The following is a 24,847-nucleotide window of genomic DNA, read 5'->3' as shown; positions in this document are numbered from 1 at the left end:
GGCCAGGGAGGTTCGCTGCGTGTCACTCTGCAAACTTTGCGCAATGAAACGAACGAGCGCACCATGCCCGCTGGTTCGACAATACAGCGACCATCACATCAGCAAGCCGGTCAGCACCAGGAAGTCAGAGTCAGGAACAGCTGGCAACAGTCTGCACCTCCATTTCTGAGACGAAACACCCATGTCGGCGAGTTGTGAGTTGGATTTTGGTCCGGCCGCGGTTTTATTGGTTTTATCGGTGTTTTATTTCGTTTCTTGGGTGCGCTGCTTGTTTCGCTCGAGAGGAACGGCAACAATTCTTTGACCAGGTCGAACGGGTTTTTGCACAACAACGATCCGCGCACAAACGTTTGCTGATCGGCTAAATTTATGGGGAATCATCGCCGTTCCCCAAAAAAGGGATCAAGGATCTTTGTTGCTGCTGACAATTTCCGAGCTCTTGCCTTGTTTTGGGCAGCTGATCATGGAGAGCTGAAAAAATGATCTTTGATCGTCAGCTTTGGGCTTTTTGCCTTGCGTTCCAACGACACAACTCGCACAACCCCCTTCCTTCTGCCCTTCGCACCAAACCTGGCTCAATATCACAGACATGCATTCCATCCCACCAACGGCCACTCTTGCGAGTCGTTCGAGACTCCGACTGCAATGCGCATCAAGAGTCGGTCATGCGGGTGGTGGCCGAGGCAGCGCTCAGCAGCCAAACTCGATTTTTTTTTTTTTTTTTTTGTGGATTTCTTGGCTTCCTTCCTCCACTTCGCTCGTCCTCGTCTCATTGCGACGCCTCCCGTCGCTCGCCTCTGCCGCGACACCAACAACTACTGTGGATTCTCTGTGCATGAGCCAGTGCGGGTGCCCCAGATGCGCCGCGCTTCACTCGGGCCGAGAAAAGTGCGACAACATTGTGCCCAATACAAACACCTTCCCAGTTTCTGCTGACCAATGGTTCAGGATTCGCCACCTGGCTGTACTGTTGTTTTCCGCTTTCTCCCCCTTCCCCCTCGCCCTCCCTCCACCGCTCCAAACTCAACATGAAACCAACATTAAACCAACATTAACATTGCTGTTTTTTGAGCTCACTCTTCCTCACTTGGTTGTTCAGAACTTTGTAAGCCCAAAACACGATTTGAAAACGGAAAAAAAAAAAAAAAAAATCGTGCTCAGCTCTGCGCGCTCAAACGCTCGCCACGCTATCATGTGGCTGCTTTGAGTGCTGCCCCCCTTGCAGACGCGCTTGCCGCACGCCGTGTGGAAGGGGATTGATGCTGTCACGCTTTGTGTGTGGGAGACACTGCCGCACGTCACGGCGCCCTGGAGAGCAGCCCTCAGGTGGCCCAGCTCAGACACTCCAAAAAAAAAATGGTGCGATCTCTTTTTTTTTTTTTTTTAATGATCATTTCTTCCCTGGAGTTACACGTCGTTGCAGCTTTGTCGGCCAGTGCCATTGTGCTGATGGCTGCTTTGAGTAGAGGAGGAGACTTGTGATGTGCACCAACCACGTTGTTTGCTGGTCCCCGCAGCAACAACGGTAGTGCAAGGACAAAATGCAGCTGCTGAAACTGATTGAGTTTTTTTTTTTTTTTTTTTTTTTTTTTTTTTTTTTTTGACGGTTCCAGCGAAAAAGCAGGCTTCATCTTTACGGTGGATTCTGAGCAGAAAGATGGAGATGGCGCAGGAGCCGCTTCTGCAGCAGCGCTCGCTTCAACCCAGCCAGCTAGATCAACTCAATCAGCAAGAGGACGCGGCAGCGTTGGCGGCCGTGTCGTACGACAGCAGCGAACCCAGGATTGTGCCCGCTGGTGCGCCCGTCTCGACCACGAGCACTGCATCGGTTCACTCATCGGCATCCGGCGGCAGCGCTCACCCCACCGCCATGGAGGAGGCAGCACCTGTCAGCATGGATGATACTCGAGACGATCCAGCTCAGCACCAGCTCAGCGAGCCCGCACAGCCGCAGCAGCAGCAGCAGCATCAGCCGCTTGAACCGTCCAAGCAGCAGCAGCAGCAGCAGCACCGTTGGGAAGCGCCGTTCTCCTCGCCAATCGCCACTCGGCCAAACGCTCCGCACTTCCCTCCCACCATGCCGTCCGCACAAATCCACGCCCCTGCGCCACCGCAGCCTGGCCCGCCCTCTGTCGTGTCGCCCCTGCACCAGCGCGGCGCCGTGCAGCCGCCTCGAAACAACAACGGTAAACTTCTAATTTATTTGAGTTTTTTTTTTCTTTTTTTTTTCCGTTTGTCGCTGCCGCTCCCGTGCTCGCTCGCCCCTTTTCCGTCTGACTCGCTTTTCGCCCCTACTGGTTCATCGTTGACCTTCTCTCCCCCCCCCCACCCCTCCCTGTTGCTCCCAACCAACCGTCCTGATGGTGCAATACCGATTTTTCTTTTCTCTTTATTTATTTTTCACAGCTTCGCTGTCATCTAATTTTCTCAATGTCGCATCCTTTCTTCGTCTCCTCCTCTCCTTCCCGCCCGCCAAACTGTGGTGGGTCAAATCGCAAAATGGTGGGTTGTGTCAACGCAGCATATACGCCCCTCTCCCTGCTCTTTTGGTGTGTCGCTCTCTTGTTTTGGGTTGGTTCGGTATTTTTTTTTTTTAATTTGTGGGTGGTTGATTGGGACGTAAACACAAACATTTGGTTTGTCATACAACCGACGTTGCTCCACACACTGCTCAACGCAAGACAGCCTACGGATGGTTGTTTTTTCTTCAAAGACCCCCGGCATGGTGTGGCTTGAGTCTGGCTTTTTGTTCAGAAATGCTTTTTTTGTTTTGCGCGCCATTTTCTGCTCGCGTTGACCTCGCTTTTTCTCGCCTCAAAGCGCGCCCATTGCTCGCTCCACTTTGATTCCACAAGCACTGAAACGCTGCTTGACGCTGTCGTCCAAACACAAAAAATCAAGGAAGGAGTACGATTGCTCAGAGTGTTCGGGGCTTATGTCTGGTTGCGGTTACAAAAACGTGTTTGGAATTCTCAGCTTGCCCCTGTTTTTTTCAGCCTTATTGTGTTTGTTTTTTTCTTTTATGTTTCTCGCATCCTCTCGGTTGCTCTTCCTTGCTTTGATAATTCCCTGATCGAGTCGGTGATTGACACACGGACACTAGTTTTTGAGGGGAGGGCTGAGCACGGCCGCTTGGCTTGTTCTCACTTGGGCTTGACTTTCAAACCCTCTCTCTCTTTTTGTTTCTTTGAACGTTACAACAAACACAACGCCTCCCAACATTTAAAAAAACAATTACAAAAAACAAGGTGATGGTTATCAATTGGCAGGCCCAAGGATCTTTTTATTTTTATTTTTTCAAAAAAAAACTAAAAAAACTTGGCTGTCGGTTTAGATCCAAAGACCTTCTTTTTTGTTCATCTTTTTCTTTTCTTCCCCACGCTCTCGGCTCCCGTCCCGTCCCCTCCTTCACTCTTTGCTCGACATCTTTTTTCCCGGGATTTGCTTACATCCACGGCTGTGTTTGGAGAACGGTCGAGCCTTCGTCACCGTCGTGCTGTCTGCATTTCTGTGTTTCAGTTCCCTTTTCCTTCCGTGGACCTGACTCTTGGGGGGCCTGTCCACTCGAGTGTGACTCAGACTGGCTGTTAAAAAAACGAACACCGTCCACTTTATCTTGATTGTTGGATTTGGCAGTGCTGAGCAGTCCTGTTTTTAGCGCTATTGTTTTTCTTGTTTATTTTGCTTTTTGCGTTTGCGGTGTCTATCTGAGTAGACCCCCCAATCCGTTTGCACCTGCTTCCTCGTCTTTGTCTCTTCCGCTTTCCTCGTTTGCTCAGCTCTGTGCTCTTTGACGTGTTCTCGCCCAGTGCTTGAACAGCAGCGTTTCGTCTGAGTCATACACCAGTTGAGCTGAGGGCTGAACTTTTTTTTTTTTTTTTTCTTGGCCCTTTTTTTCCTTTTTTTTTTTCTTTTCGTTTTTTCTTCGTTTTTTTCTTGGGCTTTCTCCCACTCCTCCCTCGGCCGCATCACTCGCCGTCCCACTCGGCCACACAATGAGCGGGTGGCGCATACAACGAGTAGATGGCTCCAGCTCATTCAACTCGTCGATCGATGACGAAAATCCAGGTGACAATTCAGACCATGCCACAAAAAAAAAAAAAAAATATTTTGTTTTCAATTATTTGGCGCCACTCAGTCTCGCACCCTGCCTGCCTGCGGCGTGTCGGGGGCTTGGCTCCTTTCCTTGCACCTGACGTGCTTGATCTATCTCGTTTGGTCGGCGTTGCGGTGCACTGCCCCTGTGTTCTTTCCGCAGACACACACGACCACACCAAGCCCTGTTCTTTTTTTTTTTTCAGCTTTTTTTTTTTTTTTTTTTTTTTTGGTGGAACTCAGCCGGTTTTTTTTTTTTGTGCTTTTTTAATTCAGTTTTGATAAGTTCGTTGACGCTGCCTGCTTTACTCATTCATTAAGACCACATTTGCCTTTTCCAACCAAATGACGGTCGCTCACTTCGACACGCTTCTTTTAATCTCCCCTCCTCCTCTTGTTATTTCTCCCTCCTTCCCTTGCCCTCATTCTCGTTGGCACGATTATTTCACACGTTTCGTTGACCTTAATGAAGGGTTTAGGCGAAATCTGGACGGGTTTTTTTTTTAATTTTTATTATTTTTTTTTTATTCACACATCGAATTCGAGCCGTTTTTCTGACGCGTTTCCCTTCACAACCGCACTTGGTTTCTGAATTTTTCCAGCTTTGGTCAACTTTTTTTTTTCCGTTGTTTCTTTTGTTTTGTTATTTTTTTCCAAGCATCGCCCCTGCGCTCTTGTTTTTTATTCTTTTTCTTTCTTTCTTTGATTTCGTGTTTGACAATTGCTCACCCGCTTTTCGCTTTTCGTCCCCCCCCCTTCACTTTGACAGACTTTACCTGCAATTGGGATGGCTGCGGTGCCTCATTCACGGTGCCTGAAATTCTGATTGAGCACATTGAGCGCTTCCACCTCATCACGGCGACACGCTGCTTGTGGCTTGTCGGGAATGGCTACTGCGGACACGCACCCAACCAGTTGCGGAATATGCGACCACACGTTATTGATGTTCACATCCACCTGGACCGCTTCTTGTGCGAGCTGTGCACCCACTCGACCCCTCGCAAGGCTGACTTTCTCAAGCACATTAAAACCTGCGTCGAGCGCAACGGCGTGATGGGCTGGTCGCCCGACTTTGTGTACTACATTGCCCAGCTGTTGCGGCAAAAGGCCTCGCTCTCGATCGATCGCCGAGACCTGATGCGCAACCTCCATGCGCACGGCGTTGACGGATTGCGACTCTTCTGCTCCTCGTACGACACTCTCCAGCAGCTCTACGGCTTTGACTTCAAGGCCATCGAACGCTTTGACCGCCTCGCCCGAGCATGGCAAAGATCGGCCGAGTACCGAAGCCTTGAAGGGTCGGCAGCCCTCGACCACTTGGTAGCCGTTCAAAACGGCTCCGTCCCGCATGTGGGGCCCATCATGCCCCCGGGAGGCTTGCCGTCGTTCGACCCCAGCATGGTAGCGATGGACACTGGTCGACCTGCCCTCGGGCAATCTGGCTCTGTGGCGAGCGACATGATGGCCGAGAATAGTGCCAACCTCGGCCAAAAGCAGCTTGCCAAGCAGTCGGCTCGCGCGCGGGCGCTGGCCTCCGCGTCCGGCGCCCCAGCGGCTCCTCAGGCCACCGTGAATGCCATGTCCACGGACGAAGACTCGTCATACCCTCGTCAGCCACTCAGTGCTGCCAACCTCGGCATCCACCAGGCCCAACAGCAGCACCACCAGATGCACATGCCGCCGCCCTACCATGGCCATGCACCAATGTCGGCACCAACCACCCCGGCGTACCCCACACCGATGTCTAGCGCTCCCAGTTTCCCGCACTACCCGGCGTCAGCTCCGCCACACGGCGTGCCTCCGCCCTCGGCCTATCCGAGCGCCTTCCCCGCGCCCGGCGGCGCACCGGGCTATCCCCCTTCGTCCTACTATGGCCAGTCGATGCCGTCCACCCCTGCCACGCCTGCCACGCCTGGAGCAAACCCGTACTCTGCGGCTCCCCCGTCCTTCAACGCAGGTCCGCCTCCTGCCGGGCTGACGCACGCTCAGCAGGCTTCGTTCCAGGAGCAGCAAGCCGTGTACCAGGCGCAATTGCAGCAGTACCATCAGCAATTTGCTCAGTGGTCGTATCAGCAACAGCAGCACATGGCCCGCATGGCGTCCATGCAGCACCCTCGGCCGCCGCCGCCGCCAGGTTACCACCCGCCGGCTGATTACCACTATCCACCATACCCTCCGCCGCCGGCTGCACATCCCCAGTGGCCTCCAATGCCAACACCGCAGGCGGGTGCCCCGCCACCGCAGCAGCAGCAGCAGCAGCAGCAGCAGCAGCAGCAGGCCTCGCAGCCAGCCGCGGCTCCGTCCCAAGCCACGCCGCAGCCCCAGCAACCCCCTCCGCCACAGCAATGGCTGCAAGCCCAGCCTCCACAGCAGCAACCGTCGCCCGCGCCCCAGCAACAGCCGCCGCAACAGTTGCAAGCGTCCACCTCGGCACCCTACACGTCGTTGTCCCCTCCGCCGACCTTTGTGCCTCAGATGCTTTCGCCTCGAATGGAGACGTCTGACAACTCTATCGCGCAATTGGCCGAAAAGATGGAAGAAGTCTGCGCCACTGAACACGGCTTGGCAGCGATGGCCGAAACTTTCGACTTGTTCGAATTCCGCAGCAACTTTCGTTTGTGTCAGCTGTTTGGCGCTGAGCCGCTGACCCTTGACGGCCTCACTCGCTTGCTCGAGGTCTCCCCTCGTGACAACGGCATGATGCACGCACTCGCAGAGACCTTTACCCATCGTGTTGCTGACGCCAGCAATGGCACTGCCCGGAAAGTTTTTGGCGCCGCCGGCTCACCCAGCCCCGATGCTTTGCGTGCGACTGGCGCCAAGCTGCATCGACTTGTTCAAGCGGTTCGCCAACGTACCCATACTCTTGGATGATTGCTATGATTTCTATTTCACTTGTATTTTTTTTCTTTTTGCCCCTCTTCGAAACAACGTTTAGTCGTTAACAACCCCCCCCCCTCTTCTTTGTTTGTGTCATTCATCCTGTCTTGTGTGTGTTCTTGTTCGTAGTTTCTTTCATGCTTGGTTTTTTTTTCTTTTTCTTTTTTTTTTCTTTTTTTTCTTCTCTTTTTTTTTTTTTTTTGTGTGTGTCGTTCTTGTCCTGTCGATTGTGCTCCTTTCTTGTTGTCCGTCCACTCGCGCTGTGTTGGATTGTGTACACGCATCGCAGTGTGTAGCATCGCCGTGTGTGCTCGGAACACTTTGTCTTGTCCTGTTTTTACATGACTAATTCACACCGACTCCATTTCTGTCTTGTCCTGTTTTCCAAAGCCACAATGATGAATAATAATGAAGAATGACAAGACTGGTTCACCGATTCCCTTGTTGTTGTTCCGTTTTTACTCCAAAAACAAAAACAAATCTCCGGCCATACTACGAGCTTTGGCTGTACTGGTAGGCGACAACATCAAAGTTGTTCTGGACCAGAACATACATGTACCCGTCCGAGTTGGCAATGGCAATGCCCTCGGTCTCTTGGGTCGACGGGAGATTGAACTCGAGCTGGACAATGCCGGTTCGGTAGTCGACCACATACACCGGATCGCCGGGCGCAGACGAGCTCAGGTACAAGTTTGTGCCGGAAACAACGCCGCCTTGCACTGCCATGAGGCCTTGCTCGAGGCCGACGGGCAGGTGCAAATCCAGAATGGTAAACAATCCCATCTTCAGATTCTCGACCTGGTAGACGTAGAGGCTCGTCACATTGTCAAACTCGGACGAGAACAGGAACTTGTAGAGGCTCGACACTGCAACCCACGGCATGTGCTTCTGGGTGGTCTGGACGAGGCCGGTATACTCGAGCGTCATTGGGTCGTAGGTGACAATGGCCGGGCGCGTGTACGAGTCCTCCTCGATCGGCGCGTACAGGACGCCGTTGTAAATGTCAATGTCGCCAATGTGGTTGTAGCCCAGCGCAGAGACGTTCGCCAATGCGTTCGGATTCTCGAGGATGGACGCGAAGGTCATCGTCTTGCCGACGTACGAGCATCGGCGCAGGATGGTCTTGCCGGAGAAGACAATCTGCTCGGGAACGGACGAGTTTGCGAACAGCATTGCAACGCCCTGCGGAGAGCTCGCAAAGAAGGACTCGAGGAAGATGTGCTCCTGCTTCATGCTCCACGACGACGCAGCAGCAGCAGCAGCCGAGGACGACGACGAGCAGCTCGCCACAGCGATCGCCGCAATCACGAGTAGCGCAAGCCGAGCGGCCGGTTGCATTTCGGGTAATTGAATAATTTGGACTGGATTGTTTTTCGAAATCGGGATAACTTTTGGAAACGACCTCGTGCCTGTGACGGGTGTGACAGATTGAAAGGCTGACAGATTGCGTGCAGCTCGATGATGATGAACAGCATGGGAATACATGGACAATCGCTGGACTCTGAGAGTGAGGATGAGTGTGTCAAATTGAACAAAAATAACAATACAAAATCGAACAACAACAACAACCAAACAACAAGAACAACAACAAAGTCACTCAAATACACTAAATATAACAGAGCCCCTGATATGCGAGTGGTGGCGCCAATCCAGAAGTGTCAACCGGAGGCACGCACCAAAGAAGAAACCCAGAAATAAAGGCTGAACGGGAGTACCACGCTCTACGAGCTCGACCACTTTTCAATCAGGCGAACCTTGTCCGTGTTGGCGCGGGGCTCGCAGAGAAGCGAATACTTGTAGAGCGCATTCTCTCCAATGGCGGTAATGTTCCGGCAAAAGTTGTTGATGCCTCGCTTCAGCGGAATACGATACGCGAGCCGAACACCGGGCTGCAGATCTTGGATGGCGTCGTACAGCTGCCACATTTTGTCGAAATTGATAAACCCGCCGTCGAGCTTGGTAGAGTTGCCATCGTTGATGAACGTCAAGTCCTTGAGATGCAAACCTACCAAGGAACGGACAATAAGCACAAAACAAGCACCAAACATCAGCGCAAAGTACATCACCAATGAACGAAGCCAAGCACACGATCGTGATTTGTCGTTGTGGGCGTACCAAAGAATGGAATGCAAGGAGAGTTACGCGCATGCGCAATTAGTTCGCGGTACGTGGCATAGTTCATGGCAGGGTTCATGGTATTCTCCAGCTCGTGGAGAATTGTGGTTGAGCGCGGGGCAAGTCCTTCCCACGTCTTGTGCAACCGCTGGACGGCTGCCACATTGAGGCCAGAGATGATGGCCATGAGAGTGTTGAAATTTCGCAGCATCCGGCAATACTATGAGATGAACACCGGCAACAATGAAAAAAATAACAAAAAAAAACGCAACAGGAAACAATCATTCTTGTGTGAGAACAAACAAAAAAACTTCAGCAGCCCACCGTCGCAAGCAAAAAAAAATCAACATACCTTGGCTACTTCAACAAACTTTTCGACAATGGAGACGCGGAGATGGAGCTGCGGCTGCAGGCAGATGGTTGTAGCCACCCAATAGCTGACTTGATTGAACCGATCAACAAAAGCAGTGAGCCCGCTCGTAATCGCTGCAAACGTCTCTTCGCTGTAGCCTTTGCTTCCAAAGAGCTGGAGAATGTACTCTTCCGGATGAATGGCAGCAAACAGGTCGCTTTCAATGCGGGTGAGCTGCTCTGCCAATGCGAGCGCGGGAGTGTCAATGAGATTGGGGGCTTCGCGCTTGCGACGTGGCGGTGGAGGAACCACGACCGAAGCTGGTGCAGCTGGAATGACGGATGGCGCGACCGAGGGTGCTGTGATGACACTGTTGTCCACAGGCGCAACGAGGGCGGGCTCTTCGTCGCCACCAGGTCCATCCTCATCTTCGTCCCCAGAGAGAACCAAGCCCGAACCGCCCACGTCAGAAGGAAGTTCCTCCCGTCCCTGTCGAACACACTCGAGCATGGTTGACAAACGATGAATCTGAACAACGCACAGGCCCAGAGTATCCGTGACTGCAGATTCTGGAGTAGCGAGTGTCGCCGCGTCGGAGGTAGTTTGGTTGGAGAGGGGCAAAGGTTCTGCAACAGAAGGAGCAGGAGCGGTAGCAGTAGCAGTAGCAGTCGCAGTAACAGCAGCAGTAGCAGTAGCAGTCGTAGTAGTAGTAGCAGCAGCAGCAGCAGCAGTAACGGCGGCTGGACGCTGACTGGCCGCGCGCGCGATAAATGGCGCGGCAAATTCAGCTCGCCGAGCATCCAGCAGCTGGCGCGTTTCCGCAACGATGGCAAGATGGTCGCGAGAGGACCGGCCGGCGAAAAGCAAAAAGTCGTCCATGACAGAGTCCACATCGTCCGCCTCGAAATCGACCACGTAGTAATCAATCCAGCACTGCACGAATCGAAGAAGGCGCGCTCGAATCGCAAAAGTATCGACGACTGTGTCGTCAGGCGAGGAGAGCGGCCCGCTGCTGTCTGCAAGAACCTGAATGTTGTACAGCTGGAACAGCTTCATCAACACATCCATGGGCTTGACAAACCCACGGAAGGTGAGCGCGAGACAAGCAAGATACTCGTCCGAGACCTCCGCCACGCTTCCCAAGAGTTGGAGCAGCTGATCGACCGAGCCAGCCATGACGCGATAACGGTCGTCGTTTGACACGAGCGACAGGACGGGAACATTGATGATGCTGTTCGTCGAGCCGCCGGGCACCAAGTCCAGCCGGTTGAACGTGACAATGCGCTTTTCGTCGGTCGCGGAAATGCTCACGTTGGAGAACGGTGCCGGGACGGTGACTGCACTGCTCGCGACTGCGGTCGCCGAAGGGGTGGCAAGACTGCTGTTCGGAGCCGGGGAGCCGCTTGCATTCGTTGGTTGGAACGAAGCGTGCGCGAAAGTTGTCGTCGAGGCGCCAGCATGTGTTGCAGCCGTTTCCGTGGTGGAAATATCGGAAACCGGAACGCTGGCGGATGCGGGTTCTGGCGTCACTGCAGCCGTCGCTTTGTCATGAGCAACTGCGTCTGTGTGTGCTGCAGTTGGTTTGTCGTCAGCAGCTGCATTCGACGCAGTTGCAGTTGGTTCGTCCGGAATGGGGGCGGTCACGTTTTGCGGAGTTTGAGACGAGTCGATGGCAGTAAAGAGCTCGTTGCAAGCAATCGGCAGGTGCTCGACATCCTCGGCAGAGTACAACTGCGGCGTGAAGTAAGTGATGAGCGGCGCAGAATCGCCAGCAGACCCTTCGTCCACGGACCCAGAGCGTCCGCCAAATAGAGCTGGGCGTAGGGCAGCGATGCGAGAGAGCGCTGGGCTGCCGCCTGCGGGAAGCGAAGCAGGCGTAGCGGCATGGGTGGTTGAAGAAGGAGCAACAGAAACTGCTGGTGCCGTGGCAGATGGCGCTGGTAGAGTAGGAGAAGCAGCAACCGGAGGAGGCGACAGGGGCCTAGCCGCTGCATTTGTCGTGCGTAAGGACGTTGCGGACAAAACCGGCAGCGTCTGCGACAACCAGCCCACGTTGGCAGGCACAGACTGGGTTGGAGAAACGGGGCTTGCAACCGTTGCCGAGACAGCAGGACTTTGGGGCGCGGCAGCAGTAGCACTGGGGTTGACGAGCAGCATCAGTGCCGCCGGTGACAAGCTGGACAAGGCCGGAGAATCCAACGCCCAGTCGTCCGGATACGAGTCTGGTGTGAAAATATTGATTGCTGCATGTGGAAAAGGACCAAAGCCATAATGTAAGGTGACAAAAACCAAAGCGAAACCAGGTGAAGCGACCAAAAATTGATCGCAAAGAAAACAAAATACACCGCACAAACTCACCATCGTCGTTCAAATCCACATCGCACAGCCGGAGGTTGGCTCGCCCATCACGAGAGGCGGAAGTCGCAGACAGGGTAGAAAGCCGGCCATGGGCCAGGAATTCGGCAAGGGGGCGACTGCGCTTGAGCAGCGGGTGTTTGGCAATCAAACGCAGCATGCGTTGAATCCATAACGCACGAACGTCCTCAGGCGCACCACCGTACAGACCAAGACTTTGATGGCCCGCCGCCCCTGGCTGGGTAGTAGCGGCAGTGTGGCCAGTGAGGGCCCCGACAAACGATGTAAAGGACGAAAACGAGCCGCGCAGAGCGTCCGCACCACCACCAGCACCAGCACCAGCACCGGCAGCAAGAGGGGTGGGCTGAGAAGTTGCAAGTAGCAAGGGATTGACTAGACTAGCCACTCCACCGGCATTGGTGCTGGCGATTGGAGCGCTAAAGCTTGTTGTGGATCCAGAAATGGGGAGAGAAGTCAGAGTGCTCGGGGTTGCAGATGCATTGTTCACAGCGATCGCGTGCAGTTGGGAATGAAACGGAGCGCGCAGCTCGGCTGAGGTTGGAAGGTACCCTGGGACTACAGCGGACAGTGCATCACACAGTTCGCAAAAATGCTCAAATCGCCGATGAACGACAAACTGGACAGCCGGACGTTGCGAAATGTAGCGCGTCCCTGCTGCATTCGTCATGTAGGTCGGAGTCCACTCCACCGTCCCGTCAGGGGGAGTATGCATGGCCATGTTGCTGCTCACAAGCAGACAATAAATGTGGTCCTTGGACTGAGGCTCGGCGCCCTTCCGAAAGCCGCGTCGGGAAGCTTGCTCAGACACGACTCCCAAAGCATTGGGAATAACATCGGTGAGCGTAAACTTGAGATAGTCGCTGTGCGGCAGCAAAGCAAAGGGATTACGCATGCGCCTGCTGAGCACGTTGGTTGGAACCGCAGCCATTTGCTTGCTTGCAAACACACGAGGCACAGGGACGGGCGGTGTGGGAGGCGGCTGCTTTGACGGTGGAGGTTTGAGTGCTGTTTGTGCAGATGGGGGTGTCTGAGCTGGCTTGTTTGTATCGTGGGGCGTTGATACGACACCGGTGGGTTTGGCGGAGGAAGGCGACAATGTCGACGCTGGCATCAGAGAGCTCACAAAGTCAACAAAGCCGGACACGGACGGCAGCATGGGCGTGTCCTCCCCTCCTGTTGTCGCGGTGACAGACGGGGCAGAAACAGAGGCGGGTTCTGCGAGTGCCTCTTGGACGGAACCATTCGCGGCATTGTTGGTGATGGCTGCTGCCTTGGCCGTCCGATCTTGCGGCTTGGTTGCAAGAGCTACGGCACGCTTACGAGGCGGAGGGTTTGGTGTCGAAACTGGCTGGGCGGGCGGTTCGGCAGAAGGGCCGGAGGAAACGGGTCGCGGAGCCGAGATGGAAACTGCGGAAGGGCTGACGGTGGATGTGGGAGCCGCCGCCGCCCCCTCTGACTGCGCATCCGAGCTGACAAGCTTGGAAAGTGCTTTCGGCACGACGCTTGTTCGAATCATGCTCTTGATGCGATTGGCATTGAAGAAGGTTTTGGTTTCCGACAGGGCGACATAGATGGTTTTGCGCTTTTGCTCGAGCGCGAGACTCAAGCCCGACGTCCAGCGGTCTTGCTGCTCCCTCCCGAAGGCATTGTGCTGGAAGCCGAGCGGACCATGAGTGCTGGCCTCCCTCGGAGCGGACGTTGGGTTTGCCGGCGCGCGCTGGCGTTTGGGCGGAATAATGATTTGCCCATGCGCGTCGACGGCGCGAGGCACCTCATCGACGTTCAAGAACAAGCACACGGCTCGCTCCATGGCTACAAAGAGCGAGCTGGATGCGAGCTGCAACTGCAGCACCGTGCTTGCGTACGTCGCCAAGCCCGTTTCGGACGATGTGGCATTCCCCGTAGCTCCGAGCACCACCTGCGTCGCCAATGCGCAGACCGACGAGGCGGATGACTGTTATAGCACACAGCAAGACCAGAGTCACAAGTGAGCAATCACAGCCGAAACACACCCAAAAAAAAAAAAAACAAACAATACACACGAACGTAGTTGTCGAGAAAATTGAAAAGTCCAGAACTGTACAGTACCTGAATATCGAACGATTGCTGGTCCTGGTCGGGCACATTGGAGCGCCGCACCTCGACCAACGAAGAGGTGAGACTGTCCATGGAACGATGCGCCTGCTGCTGCTGGATGAACTCGCGATCGTTCTGAAGAACTTGGTCGCCCACGAGCGGCAAGCCGAGATTGGCCATCAGTGCGCTCGTCTCGATGGCTGCCGCGACCGCCGCCGCAATCTGGTTTGGAATGTCCGCCGCCGCGGCAGTCTGGTGGTGCTCGTGCGCCTGCTCTGACCGGCGTGGGTCTTGCTGCTGCTGCTGCTGCTGCTGCTGCTGTTGCTGCTGCGACGCGAGCGCCGACAACCCGTCCGGTCGCTGAAGCAGCTGTCTGAGGTTTGAAATGGACTCCACTTCCGCCAACGCCGCTGCGCACAGCTGCTGCAGCTGCCTTGTGACGCCGTCCAGCTGATCCAGCAGCCGCACGAGTGGCAGGGGATGGCGCCGCAGCAGCTCGACCAGCCGACTCTGCTGCTCTTGCTCCAGTGCCTGCTGATCCCCGTCCGTCCCGCCAGCCTCGAGTTCAGCAGCAGCCACTTGCTCGAGCTCAGCAGCAGCAGCAGCCATTTGCTCGACTTCTGGGGCAGCAGCGTCCGTCATCGCGGGTTCAGAGTCGGGCGTCGTCGATTCAACTGCCGCAGACATTGGAACAAGAAATAAAAATAAAAAATAAAAAAGAAAAAATAAAAAAGAATAAAAAAACAATGAATGAGCATTGAGACTTTGGATGCCGGTTTGTTCGCGTCCTTGTTTTGACAGTCGGGTGTTTCGAGGTGTTTCGAGGTGTTTCGAGGTGTTTCGAGGTGTTTGTTCACTGTCCCTTCTTCTCTTTTTGAGGATTGCATGTTGATTAAACAACATTTGGTTGGAAGGAACGTCAATCTCGAGGGATGATTTGTGAGCGTGATTTCCTGCTGTTCCCGCTTCCCCTCTACCAATATACCTACTACTAGTTTATTTCAAATATAGTTTTGAAGCAAATATAGTGTGAACATGCGCCCTCGCGTGCATTGGAAACGCCATTCAACGCACGCAATTTGAGCAAAATTCTCAGAGTTGCGGCAACGACCGCCCATCGAAGCGTATCGCTCCTTCCTCTTCGGTGCTTCTTCCACCATTGATTTGGGTGGTGTTGCATAAGAATTCATTGGTTTGGGTGGAATGCATGCGAAACACGAGCTTTGTGTCGTCTTGCAGTCAAGCTTTGACTTTTTCCAAAGTGATTTGAAAAAGTTTCGCGATGCGCCCCGATTCCGTTTCCACCTGCTCCAAAACACACAAATAAACTATGCAAACAAATTAAAAGTGCTACGAGGATCGAAGAAGGCAGCAGGACGCCGCTATGGCAATGCGCAGGCGATCATCGCGACCGGCAACAAGTTCGCCGCCCCCCCCCCCGCTCCACCTGTCCGATTGTCATGCCCTCATTTTGGCTTCGATTATTTGCATTGATGATATGCGAACATGACATGGTGGAATTGGGAGAGAGTAGACCACCCCAGACAACAAAACGGCACCCGGATATCCTTCCTTTGATTTCCCCTTTGATATTCCCCTTTGGTTTGCTTTTCACTTTTACTTTCAGTGTCATTTCACTCTTTCTTTCTTTTTTCTATCATCATCTTCAGCTGAATGGACACTCGCGGCCAACTGATCGGCGGCAGCGGTGCCAACTTCCGCAAGCTGGTCAAGCGCCGTACGTACTCCCACAGCCTCGGCAAACCCGCGAAACCCCTTTTTTTCTTGTTGATTCCATCCAGCTCATCCTCCCAATTCAGCAAAGTCCCTGGGTGGGGTTGAGTGAGTGAGTGAGTGAGTGACCCCCAAGTTCGAGTTCCGGTGCAGGCGGCTCCACTCTGTCCAAATCGCTTCCTCACAAGATGCCACCCAAGTTGGGCGACGCGCTGTCCTTGTGTCTTGCTCCCAGCCAAACAACGTGGACACGGAGTGGCGCAGGAACCGAGAGCCCAGCGGCGGTGGTGTGTTTGGGCTTCCGTTGTTGAGTGATCCGGTTCAAAAGCAATGAATGCCCCTCTCTGCGGACTGATCGCCCAGCCACAGCACAGCACAACATCAACATCAACACATAACAACGACACACAGCCGCTCTGATCGGTGACTTGGGTGGGGGTTTGAGAGGGCGCTTTTGGCGATCACAACAAAGAGAGTTGTTTTGTTTTTCGAATTTTTGTTTGTTGAACAAAAGTGGGTATCTTTTGATACTTGGAGTCTGCCGGATTAGTGAACTCGACTGTAGCACAGATTCAACGAGCTCGATTGCACACTTTATACCCTTCCTTAGTGAAAATCAAACCCCCCTCCCTTTCTCCTTCCCCTCCAACCCTTCTCGGACCCTCGTCTGACACATTTCTGCTATCTTGCTATTGTCTGTTGCTGTGTCCGCGGTCGGTCACCGATTCCAATATAGGGAGCGAGTTGGTCGAGCCAAGCTTGCCGTCCACTGCCGAGGACTCCATCCCGGCCACGGAGGACGCGCTGACCATGACGGCATCTGCACCAGGACCAGAAACGCCTGGCATCGAGATGGGCGGCAAGCCGCCTGGCGACGTGCTCGCCGACCTGCTCACTGGCCTCGCCCGGCCCAACGAGAAGCCCGAGGTCAAGATCCACCTGCTCAACGGGTTTACAAAGATTGCGCGGTCACTCGGACAGTCGTTTGACAAGCATCTGCCGATCGAGGACGCCATCGAGTGTATACGCACTCAGGTTTGTGTCTTGTTGGCCGAATTTTCGGGGATGGCATGGATTGTTGTGAAATGTTTGTTGTTGTGCTGACATTCTATTCTGACTTGCCTGGGTCCGAAAACAGCTGGTCGACTCTGTTAAGGAGGTGCGGGCTGCTGCGTTGAGAGCGCTCAGACTGCTGACGTCAAAGCCTTCAGTGGTCAAAGCGTGCGTTGATGCGCATCTCGAGATTTTTATTGTGCTCGCGCTGGAACAGCCCCTCGAACACGAAGTCGAGCGCACGCAAGCACTCAAGTTAGTGCGGCAGATGTGCGAGGTCGCTCCAATGGATGTGCCGGTAAGCACTACTGGCTCTTGCTTTGCAAAGCACTTTGTTCGACGCTGCTCACCTGGGGGTTTTTCGCTCCTCGATTTTGCGTTCTCGGATGCAATTTCTCCTTCTCTCTACAGCGTTCAATTCTCGCGTCGGTTGTGGCAGTGGCAGAGGACCCGGCGGATAAAATGGCGCGTGTGTGCTTGGAGTGCATTTGTGAAATCGCCCTGCGCAACCCGCACATTGTCGCCATTTCGGGCGGCATTCGCGCAATGACGAAAAGTGCCCTCGCAGCCCACTCGCGCCAACTCATCGAGGCGATTGTAGTCACCCTCATGTACATTCTGGGCAACGACGTGACTCGGCGGTTTGTTCGGGTCGACGTGGATGTCGACTCGCTGTTTGCGCCCTTCACCGACGAGTACTTTACGCACACGGTCGTCGAAAAGCCCACCACTGCTGACGTTGAGCAGCGCTGGTTTGCCAGCCGTGTTGCCGTCGTCACAATCATGCGCACATGGACGGGCCTCATCTATATGGCTTCGTCGCCCTCGAGGCTGCGCGCCATCATTGATGTGCTGCGGCTTGCACGGCGCGAGTCGCGGATTGCGGTCATGGACATGCTCTTCGAGTTGTTGCACATTGACACGCCCGAGCTGACGGACAAGTTTGATGTCATTCTGCAGCGTGGCACCACTGCCTACGCCTCGAGCAAGAACTCGGCCAGCAACATGTTTGAGGAGAGCGGGCTGCTCCCTCACCCGCCAGGCCGCATCAATCTCCTTCCCAAGTACAAGTCCCTGCTGTTGCTGTGTTTGATCCGCGCTGGCTTGGTTGAGGTAAGGTGTTGGCAACGGGGGTTTTGTGGTTTGGTGCGATCGAGGTGGTTCGTTTCAACCTTGGGTTTCTTGTCCATCTTGCATCCTGGCCTCTAATGTTTGCCCCTTTCTGCCTGTTTTTGTGCCCATCGCCTTTTCCACGACCACAGTCCCTGTCCGGCGTCATCAAGGGAGAGGATCGCACACTGGTCGTGCGTGCGACCACCTTGTTGGGCGAGGTCCTGCACCTTGCTAGCAAGTTCTTGCCCGCCACCTACACGGCCACCATCCAGGCGGTGCCGGGGTTGGTGCGCAATGCCTCGGCATTCCACAGCGACCCCGTGTTCCGTACCCAGGCGCAGTCGGCCGTGAGCAACCTTGATCGCCTACACTACACCAAACATGCCGAGCTGAGTTTACAATCCATCAGCTTGCACATGACGGTGGCTCACGCCAAAAAGTTGGCACCCATCGACTCCCTTCCAAGCCAAGAGCGCAGCCGGCAGCGCATCAAGCAAATGCGCGCCGCGTTTGCCGTTGAGCTGGATGACCTGTCATTCCAAGGACTCATTCGCGAATCGCAGGTTCTCTCCGCCAAAGAGTTCAACAAGTGGGACTGGGATATTATCGCCCAGCTGATCAGTGGGCCGCTTCAAACGCCAAAGCGACTCGAGGAAGCCATCCACTCAAAGCTCATTCGGCGGCTGCTGACCTTCTACCGGCCCCACGAACGGCAATTCTCGGATGTTTCTCTGAACGATGCGGTGAGTTTCGTTTCAACCTCATGAGGGGTGTGGCATGTTCGTTTTCGGTGTCGTGAAAACAAACAAAACCCCCCCCCTCCAGAGTTGCTCATGTTAGAGTGATGTTTGGTTTGGTTGTTCGGTGGGGCACAGGCCGCCGCCAAGTACACGCGTGTAGGCCTCGATTTATTCGACCTCCTTATGGGTAGTGAAGAGGGCGCTCGAGAGATTCGCGAGAACAACGTTCTCACCCAAATTGCTGACTGCCTTCTCGAAATCGACCCCAATGCCATTGTACGTCACAAAGCTTTCGCAACAAACTGAGCAATCGTTGATGTGGTTTTCTGGTTTTCTGGTCGAGGTACTCAATCTATTGCTGGTTTCTTGTCATTGCGTTTCACTTTTTGACCTATCAGCCTTCGACACCGAAACTGGAGCCGAGTGATGCTCAGGTTCCCATGCTGACTCCCGAGCGCATCGCCCACACAGCTACCCGAGACTACTTCCTGTTGATTGGCAAGCTGAGCACGACATCGAACGGTCTCAAGTGAGTCATTCAGCTTTTCTTTTTCGACTCTTTTGTTTTTCAGGTTTGTGCCCTCGCTCGAGTGCATCTGCTCACACCCTCACCACCACCTCTGTACCCCTTCTCGACAGACTGCTGGACAAATCAAACATTTTTGGCCGCTTGTACGGTTGTCTCGACCGGTACGAGCGCGAGGACATCATCAAGCTCATCATTTGCTCGCTGGACTACAATCTTGACTCGCACGCACGCATCATTCTCACCAAGGTGCTCACATCCAGCACCAAAACATTGCGCGTCTTCTCCACCGACCATCTGCGTGTCCTGATGCGCGCGTCAGTCCAGGCGTTTGCGCAGTGGGGCATTGAGTTGCTCATCGCGCAGCTGTATGACTTGGACCTTGAGGTGTGCTACAAGGCGGTTGAGGTTCTGGACGAGTGCTGCGACGACGAGAGCTTGCTCAATTCCTTGGTCTTGAAGCGGCCTGCCCTGCTGCATCTCGGCGAGCCAGGAAAGGCAATCCTCACCCGCTTGCTGTCGACCTTCCGCGGTCTCAAGTACTTGAACGAGACTGGATTTACAGCAAAAGAAATGCAGCTCTGGTGGACCTTCCCGGCCGTCGACTATGTTGCTCAAGTCGAGAGCGTGCTTGCCTCCACCACCTCGTGGTACGGCGATCATGAAACGAGCGGCATCACCGGCACGCACAGCTACGGCGCGTACGTCAACAGCCATGTGGCCGCCGTGCGCCGCGTATTCCGCGACATTGCGCAAAGCTTTACCGAGCAGCTCACGCTCAACTCGATGCGGCTCGGCTACGTCAAGCTGCCTGTTCACTTTTTCGGCGAACTCAGCAAAACCAAGGACGGCGCAACAATGATCCGGTCTTCTGGGCGTGTTCCTATGCTGGTCGAGCTTTTAGAGCGAGCCATCCAGCGTGAAGCACCCGAGCCTGCTAGCAACGCCAGGTCGTCGCGCGTGGGCACCACGAGTGGAGACCCCCTCTTGCAATCCACCAATACTCTTGCTGCAGCCATTTTGGAGGAGAAGGGGGCATTATGGACGCTGGTGAGCACGCGATTTTTTTGGACTCTCGCTTTTCGTGCTGAACTCACTTCTTCTTGCTCGGGGTTTGAAATATAGGGTCACATTGCCGCATCTCCTTTCGGCATTGCCTACATGCTGGAGCTTGACACGCCTGCGATGATCAGCAAGCTACTCCAAGTGACTTCGTCCATGTCTCTGCGCGGGTATGTCTACATTTGTTTGGTGGTGAGGGACTCTTGGGTTGGTGTGTCAAATTGTACTCATTCATTTGGCTTGCTCGTGGTAGAACGTGCTACTATGTGCTTTCCATGTTTGCCAATACCATTGAGGGTTGCCAGGCCCTGGAACCTCTCGGATGGGATTGCGCATTCGACACGCGTGGTGTGCCACTCGGCATTGCGCTCCCTCGCAACCCACATGCTTTATTCTATGTAAGAGACCCGTGCAAGTGTTCGTTTAACGTGTACTTTGTGTATTTTGCTCTGAGCCAACGGAATGTGCTTGCACTCGTAGTTTGCGCCAACATCGTTCGACGGTTCCTGGGCTGCCGTGTCTCCGCTGGAGCATAATCCCCTCAAAGAGCCGGAAAGGAAGGGCATGACTGAGCAGGAGCTGCTCGAGAAAGAAACGCCGGTCGAGGAGCTGATGCGGCAAATTGGTAACTTGAACAATGAGGTGCTTCAGAATACGTCGAAACGAAACATCCGAAAGTAAGTTTTTGATTGCAAGGTTCAAAAGTCGAGGGTGGGGTGGATCAATATCTTGGAGAACTCACTTTTCGTTGTCGTCCCACGTCATTTGTTGCAGAATGAAGGACCAGCATCCCGAGTTTTTCGCATCGGTGGAGATTTATGCCAAAACTTTTGCAACAGTCGGCGCTTACTCTTACCATCTGGCGGCGCGTCGGTTTTTGCACGAGATATTTGGGCAATTCCCATTCACTTCCGAGGGTAAGATTTGTTCGTCAGGGTTGCAGTGTGTTTGTTGTTTTCCGACCAATCTTTGCTGACGACGTGACGGTTTTTTTTGATGCGCAGCTTTGGCCGAACTCGACAAGGTTTTGCCCAAGCTCAACCCGGTCCAGACGACGTCCAGTGTGCTGACTGCCCTCGAATTGGAGCGCCCGAAATCAGTCTTTGTGCCAGGGCCACCAGCATCCACCACGAACGCGCCAGGCTCTGTTTTGCTGGCTCGAGCCCTTAAACTTTGAGCAGAACACCAGCTGTGTTAGTGGGTGGAGTGTTGTGCTTTTTTTTTTGTCAGGGGGGAGCAGCTGTCGATTTGATCTTGCCGATTTTCATTGTTATATTAAACTTGAGAGGAAAAACTAACTTGCTCTTGTTGTTCAAGGTCGGAAACACAAACAATGAATGTACTAATTTTACAGCAAAACCTCCAGCATCTAACTGTAGAGCAGATGGTTTGAACAAGCAAGAAAAGACCCGCGCACGAGAAGAGACAGACAGAGCATCATCATTGGCAGCTCAACTGCCGATAAAGTCGCTCGTTTCCCTGGCTCTTACAGCTCTGCATCGTTGATGGCAGCATTTTCCGAATTTTCGGTCAGCATGTCGACCAAGCCCGCGTAAGTGAACTTGGACGTCTGGGAAACCTCTGACATGCCTGATTTGAGATGCGACAAGTCGTCTTGCATGCTCTGCATACGGCGTCGCAATGAGTTGAACGCCGCTATTTGCGAGGCTGTCTGCGAGGTCGCAATGGCCGACGCCAGCGATGGGTCAATCATGGCCAGCGTTCCTGGAGATCCCGTTGGCGAAATACTCGTCTGCGGGGAGCCATAGAGCATGCCCGCAGAGTTGGTTGGTGACAAGTGGTGGATCGGAGACCCGCCAATCGACGAGCTTCTGGGATCAAGCCCCATGCAAGCATTGGTGCGCAAGTGCTGAATCCACATTTGCTTTTCGCGGTGCGTTGCCGCTTGCAGCAAGTACTCCGTGCTGTCGGCCAGTGTGATGGCAAACACGAACGCGCGCTGCCTGTACTCGCGGTTTTCGTCAAGCACACTTCGCTGCAGGCTAACCAGGGCAGGCATTTTCTGCGCGTTCAGTTGGAAAAAACAAGTGCAGACATGATAACGAGTGAGTGAGGGGGAAGCAATTTTTTTTCGAAAGATCGGTTGAAATGCGCTGACTTTCAAAAACAAAAGGACGAAAAAAGAGAGGTGCTGCTACATACCGTTTTGGCAGAGCTTCCGACCGGCTTTGAGTTGTACAGGAACAGGACCTGTCCTTGACCCACACAGTACTGCGTCTTCCAGGTACTGAGCCCGACGCTCTTTTTGCCGCCTGTGCCTTTCGACTTTTTGACCTCTAGCAAACTCTCGCAACGAGGCTCATCTCCAAGCAAACCGGCACCCGGAGAGCCAAATTCGTCACTGTAGCCCGCAGGCGTGCCCGCTCCACTTCCAGGAAGCGACGCGCGGGGAGGCGGCGTCTGAAAGAGAGCTGCATTCGTTGCGCCATTTGGTGGACTGAGGGTGGATGTTTGGTGCATGAGCGAGGGTCGCGGCGTCATTGCGCCATTTGTGGGACTGAGGGTGGATGCTTGATGCATGAGCGAGGGTCGTGGACTCATTGCCAGCAGCTGGCTTTGGCTTGTGTCTGGCGTTGACACAGGTGCGACATTGCTGGGGCGCTGAGGAGTCGCTGCCGCTGCGATAGCCAGCATTTCATCGAGCGATGCCACCACCTGCGCGCTTGACGGGTTTTTGGATGTGAGCACCAACGGCGGTGAAATTGGCGATGAGACTAGCGCAGAGATTGGCACGAGACTTGCGGCCAGGACAAGTGTGTCATCTAGCGCAATCGAATCTGCAGAAGAGCCATCGTAAATCGTAGCAAATTCAGTTTGGACAAATCGAACAAAACAAAGCAGACGAAGGTGAGACATTGTGTTCTTCATGTTTGGTTTGTTCGAGTCGAGTCAAAACACATGATGAAATGTTCAAGCATTGCTCTCGTTCCAAGGCGAATGACATGCGCTTTGCTTTGTAGTCGTGGACCGCAATGCTGCTAGAGCGCGAGCTCAAGACAACGAAGGACTTGTGTCAGCATTGCATACCTCGCATTGGCTGTTGCTGATCGCAGGCAGACGCGACGCTTGACTGGGACACTTGCGTCTCGAGCTGCCGCACTGTGGCTTCGAGGGTGCGCACGAGTCGCTGGTAGCCCGACAGCGTTCGTGGTTGGTTGGTGAGGGATTCGTGATACGCCAGCGTTGTTGATCCTCCGCCAGTCGGATGTCTGCGCCAAAAAAAAAACAAAAAGCCGTTTTGACTTGAGCTTCCAATTCGAGCTCTTTGCTTCTCGTCATTATTATCATCATCATAAGATCCAACGCCATCTCTCGTTTGCTTACCTGTACTCGAGCGGCGAGTTGAGCACACCAGCGACGTTCTTTTTTTCAAAGCGAAACCGTTTTCCAATTTTTTTTTTCCAACAGACGCAAGCATCAAAGTTCGCCGCGATTCAAAGCACCACAACCAAGACAATCACGTCAGTAACAGCTCCACACGGTTCAAGTTCATGCAGACAACGCGGGAAACACAAGCAACGAACGCGAGGCATTGAGAAACAAAAAAAGCCGACGACGACGTTTATGCTTGGATTCAAATTTTGTTCAACATTCTTTGGTTACATTGAGCTGGTTACTGCTGGAAGACGGCTGGGCGAGCGTCGCTGGTGCACTTGACACCAGCAGATGCTGCACGAGCCATGCGAGGATGGTCACGGCGAAGACAAAGTGGACGACCGGCAGGCTCGCCATCCACGCGAACGTGCGCAAGAGCTCGAGCATGTTCGTTCCAAAATGTCTCTCGTTTCCCTTTTTCAATCTCTCTCTCGCTCTGCACCGCACGACTGAGCTCTGAAATTTCTCTTGTTCATGGTTTGTTTGCTTTATTTCATTGGGACATTTGCAAAACTGGGTTTGGATTGATGACGCTCCGGCACACAAAGCACTCATTCTGCATTAAGACGAGTTTCTCAGACCGCGGCCGATTAGTCTTTTTTTTTTTTTTTTTTTTTCCTCGTTGACTTTCACTCTTTTTTGTCACTGTTTGCTCGTCATTCAATCCTCCTCCTCACAAGCGCCACCCCCCCGCCCTCGCACCCTCGCAAGCCCCATCACTCATCCAAACAAATGCAGCGTCAACCACGACCGCTCTCGACTGTCAGCCTCGATGGTAACAAAGCTCGCTTTTTTTTTTTGTTCAAAGCTTTTTTTTTTTTTTTTTTTTTTTTGGACATCATCTTGCTCCCTTCACTCTCTCTCTCCTCCCTCCGGCTGGCGTCTCCCCCCGCTCCTCCCCACGCTCTTCAGTCTCCCCCCGCTCCTCCCCACGCTCTTCAGTCACTCGTTCTCCCCCCCCCCACCTCTCTCTCTCTTGCTAGCAGCACGTCGCAGCACGTCGCAGCTGGGGCGTTTCCCTGCCGCGATCCGCGGTGTTGCTTTTTCGAGTTGTTTTTGTTTCTAATTTTGTTATTGCTTTTTTTTTTTTTTTTTTTTTTTTTTTTTTTTTTGCTCGTTCCTTCCGACGACGACGAGAGCTCAAGCAGAATGGAGGCCGGCCGAGGGGGGAAGAGGGATGGAGTAGTAGTCGAGTACACGATGCACATCCAACGTCGCAACGCGCGTCGCTCTCTCTCGTGTCGGACGATGAAAAGCGCGACGGTTTAGCAGCCATGCAGCGAATGAGAAAAATCACTCTCAGCCCTCAGTTTTTTGCTTCTCTTCTGA

At 53.8% G+C, this 24,847-nt stretch overlaps 5 protein-coding genes across 6 annotated transcripts; 2 read left to right on the top strand and 3 right to left on the bottom strand.

Moving 5' to 3' along the window:
• Nucleotides 1-1,086: 1,086 nt before the first annotated feature.
• Nucleotides 1,087-7,181, top strand: CAOG_05308. Of its 2 annotated transcripts, XM_004346943.2 has the most exons (3): nucleotides 1,087-1,105; nucleotides 1,614-2,186; nucleotides 4,865-7,181. In XM_004346943.2, the coding sequence occupies exons 2-3, from the start codon at nucleotides 1,658-1,660 to the stop codon at nucleotides 6,967-6,969; spliced, it is 2,634 nt and encodes an 877-aa protein (XP_004346993.1). In that variant the 5' UTR covers nucleotides 1,087-1,105; nucleotides 1,614-1,657; the 3' UTR covers nucleotides 6,970-7,181. The 2 variants fall into 2 exon arrangements, with proteins under 2 accessions (XP_004346993.1, XP_011270494.1); XM_011272192.1 differs by lacking the exons at nucleotides 1,087-1,105; nucleotides 1,614-2,186 and adding an exon at nucleotides 3,866-4,068.
• A 144-nt stretch (nucleotides 7,182-7,325) lies between these two features.
• CAOG_05307 (hypothetical protein) lies at nucleotides 7,326-8,328 on the bottom strand. Its single transcript, XM_004346942.2, has one exon. It carries the CDS (start codon nucleotides 8,311-8,313, stop codon nucleotides 7,468-7,470), a length of 846 nt encoding a protein of 281 aa, XP_004346992.1. The 5' UTR covers nucleotides 8,314-8,328; the 3' UTR covers nucleotides 7,326-7,467.
• A 155-nt stretch (nucleotides 8,329-8,483) lies between these two features.
• On the bottom strand, nucleotides 8,484-14,607 carry CAOG_05306 (hypothetical protein). The gene is made up of 5 exons (XM_004346941.2): nucleotides 13,907-14,607; nucleotides 11,801-13,772; nucleotides 9,443-11,685; nucleotides 9,091-9,310; nucleotides 8,484-8,980 (listed from the first exon to the last, which is right to left on the bottom strand). The coding sequence occupies exons 1-5, from the start codon at nucleotides 14,579-14,581 to the stop codon at nucleotides 8,697-8,699; spliced, it is 5,394 nt and encodes a 1,797-aa protein (XP_004346991.1). The 5' UTR covers nucleotides 14,582-14,607; the 3' UTR covers nucleotides 8,484-8,696.
• A 938-nt stretch (nucleotides 14,608-15,545) lies between these two features.
• CAOG_05305 (hypothetical protein) lies at nucleotides 15,546-21,414 on the top strand. Its single transcript, XM_004346940.2, has 13 exons — nucleotides 15,546-15,632; nucleotides 16,365-16,663; nucleotides 16,767-16,979; nucleotides 17,093-17,794; nucleotides 17,944-18,537; nucleotides 18,670-18,810; nucleotides 18,933-19,063; nucleotides 19,174-20,110; nucleotides 20,186-20,292; nucleotides 20,376-20,520; nucleotides 20,603-20,799; nucleotides 20,897-21,039; nucleotides 21,127-21,414. The coding sequence occupies exons 1-13, from the start codon at nucleotides 15,569-15,571 to the stop codon at nucleotides 21,297-21,299; spliced, it is 3,846 nt and encodes a 1,281-aa protein (XP_004346990.1). The 5' UTR covers nucleotides 15,546-15,568; the 3' UTR covers nucleotides 21,300-21,414.
• A 26-nt stretch (nucleotides 21,415-21,440) lies between these two features.
• Nucleotides 21,441-23,960, bottom strand: CAOG_05304 (hypothetical protein). The gene is made up of 5 exons (XM_004346939.2): nucleotides 23,747-23,960; nucleotides 23,468-23,505; nucleotides 23,171-23,352; nucleotides 22,286-22,920; nucleotides 21,441-22,145 (listed from the first exon to the last, which is right to left on the bottom strand). The coding sequence occupies exons 1-5, from the start codon at nucleotides 23,903-23,905 to the stop codon at nucleotides 21,609-21,611; spliced, it is 1,551 nt and encodes a 516-aa protein (XP_004346989.1). The 5' UTR covers nucleotides 23,906-23,960; the 3' UTR covers nucleotides 21,441-21,608.
• Between the last annotated feature and the right edge of the window lie 887 nt (nucleotides 23,961-24,847).

This window comes from Capsaspora owczarzaki, assembly GCF_000151315.2.
Source record: "Capsaspora owczarzaki ATCC 30864 unplaced genomic scaffold supercont2.8, whole genome shotgun sequence".
Lineage (NCBI taxonomy): Eukaryota > Filasterea > Ministeriida > Capsasporidae > Capsaspora > Capsaspora owczarzaki.
This window is presented reverse-complemented; position numbering and strand designations above follow the sequence as displayed.